The 1,827-nt window shown below is 42.6% G+C and overlaps 1 protein-coding gene across 1 annotated transcript in view; it reads left to right on the forward strand.

The window, feature by feature from the left end:
* LOC122554710 (2-lysophosphatidate phosphatase PLPPR4-like) overlaps positions 1-1,195 on the forward strand; it is an 80,814-nt gene extending 79,619 nt beyond the window's left edge. Inside the window, exon 7 of the mRNA XM_043700085.1 lies at positions 1,151-1,195. Within this exon, the coding sequence (XP_043556020.1) occupies positions 1,151-1,195 (45 nt within the window). The remainder of the gene's footprint in view (positions 1-1,150) is intronic.
* The last annotated feature ends 632 nt before the right edge of the window (positions 1,196-1,827 follow it).

Below are 1,827 nucleotides of genomic sequence, written 5' to 3' on the forward strand. Positions count from 1 at the left end.
CCTAAGGGGCAACTTTTTCATGCAGAGGGTGGTATGTGTATGGAATGAGCTGCCAGAGGAAGTGGTGGAGGCTGGTACAATTGCAATATTTAAGAGGCATTTGGATGGGTATATGAATAGGGAGGGTTTGGAGGGATATGGGCCGGGTGCTGGCAGGGGGGACTAGATTGGGTTGAGATATCTGGTCGGCATGGATGGGTTGGACCGAAGGGTCTGTTTCCATGCTGTACATCTCTATGACTCTATATGAACCACACTCTGCGTGAAAAAGTTGCCACTCAGGTCCCTTTTAAATCTTTCCCCTCTCACCTTAAAAATATGCCACCTAGTTTTGAACTCCCCTATCCTCGGGAAAAGACCTTTGCTATTTTCCTTATTTGTGCCCCTCATGATTTTATGAACATATACAAGGTCACCCCTCAACCTCCTATGCTCCAGTGAGAAAACCCCCAGCCTCTCCTTATCGTTCAAACCCTCCAGTCCTGGTAACATCCTCTTTTAAATGCATCAAAAATTAACATGTTTAGACGTCCAATTGAACTCATAAAACAATGTCAATATTGTGGCATCTTCCTTAACTCAAACAATTGCGTTCACCATTTTATTTGTTTAGCTTTTGTTCTAACCCACTGGCACACAGACAATGTATTAAATCAAATGTAATTTGTTGAAGTGACTCATTAATGCTTTAGCAAGGAATTTGACACTGCGTTCTGATATTCTGTTTTGTACTACAGTATCCTATCCCGGGATAATTTAACCATTATTATGCTTGTTGGTCCAGCTCGAGTGCCCTTATCTTTGAAGACAGAGATCTGCCCTTTATGTTCAGTGAAGCTGTTAGAAACGCTGCAGTAAAACTGTCATACTTTCTGGCCCATATCCAATAAGAAATTGAAATTAAAAATAATGGAATGTCAGGAAGTACCAAAAGAAGTTGAAATACATTTTAGTTCTGCATCTAACTGTCCAATTGTGGCTTGCTGGGTACCATGCTCACTCTCAGAATCAGAAGATCCTATTCAAGGAGCTTGCACATAACAATCTAGGTTGACAATCTAGGTGCAGTGTTAATGGAATGTTGCATTGTTGAAGGGGCTGCTTTTCAAATGAGGTACTAGAAGCTAAAGTTCTTATCCTGTTTTCCTAGGTGGTCTATAAAATGCCAAGGCACTTTCTCAAAGGAGTGAAATAGAGTTCTTGCTGATGACCCTCCTAATATTTATGCCTTGATGAAAGCAGATGAGTCAATCATAATCACATTTGAGTCTTGATTAGATTACTTACAGTATGGAAACAGGCCCTTCGGCCCAACAAGTCCAAACTAACCCTCCAAAGAGCGACCCACCCAGACCCATTCCCCTACACCTAACACTAGGGACAATTTAGCATGACCAATTCACCTAACCTGCACAGTTTTAGACTGTGGGAGGAAACCGGAGCAAATCCACACAGACACGGGGAGAATGTGCAAACTCCACACAGACAGTTGCCTGAAGTGGGAATTGAACCCCGGTCTCTGGTGCTGTGAGGCAGCAGTGCTAACCACTGTGCCACCCAATATCTTTTAGAGCATCCTGAAGGTTGTGAAAGTTGCTAAACGTTGTGGTACCAAAGACTGACAGAGTGCTGATCTGGATCATTCTCTTTGTAAATTAACTTGTTCAGACGTATTATAACTCATCTCTAGGACAGGCAGGAATTGAACATGGAACTTGAACTCTTCTAGAGGTAGGGACAGCACATCGGCACCACAAGATCCTCCATCCTAAATACTTTTAATCAACCTTTTCAGGTATGTTATGGGATAGGCCTGGGGTAGGTAGA

Source organism: Chiloscyllium plagiosum, chromosome 11 (genome assembly GCF_004010195.1).
Source record: "Chiloscyllium plagiosum isolate BGI_BamShark_2017 chromosome 11, ASM401019v2, whole genome shotgun sequence".
NCBI classification, from domain to species: Eukaryota; Metazoa; Chordata; class Chondrichthyes; order Orectolobiformes; family Hemiscylliidae; genus Chiloscyllium; species Chiloscyllium plagiosum.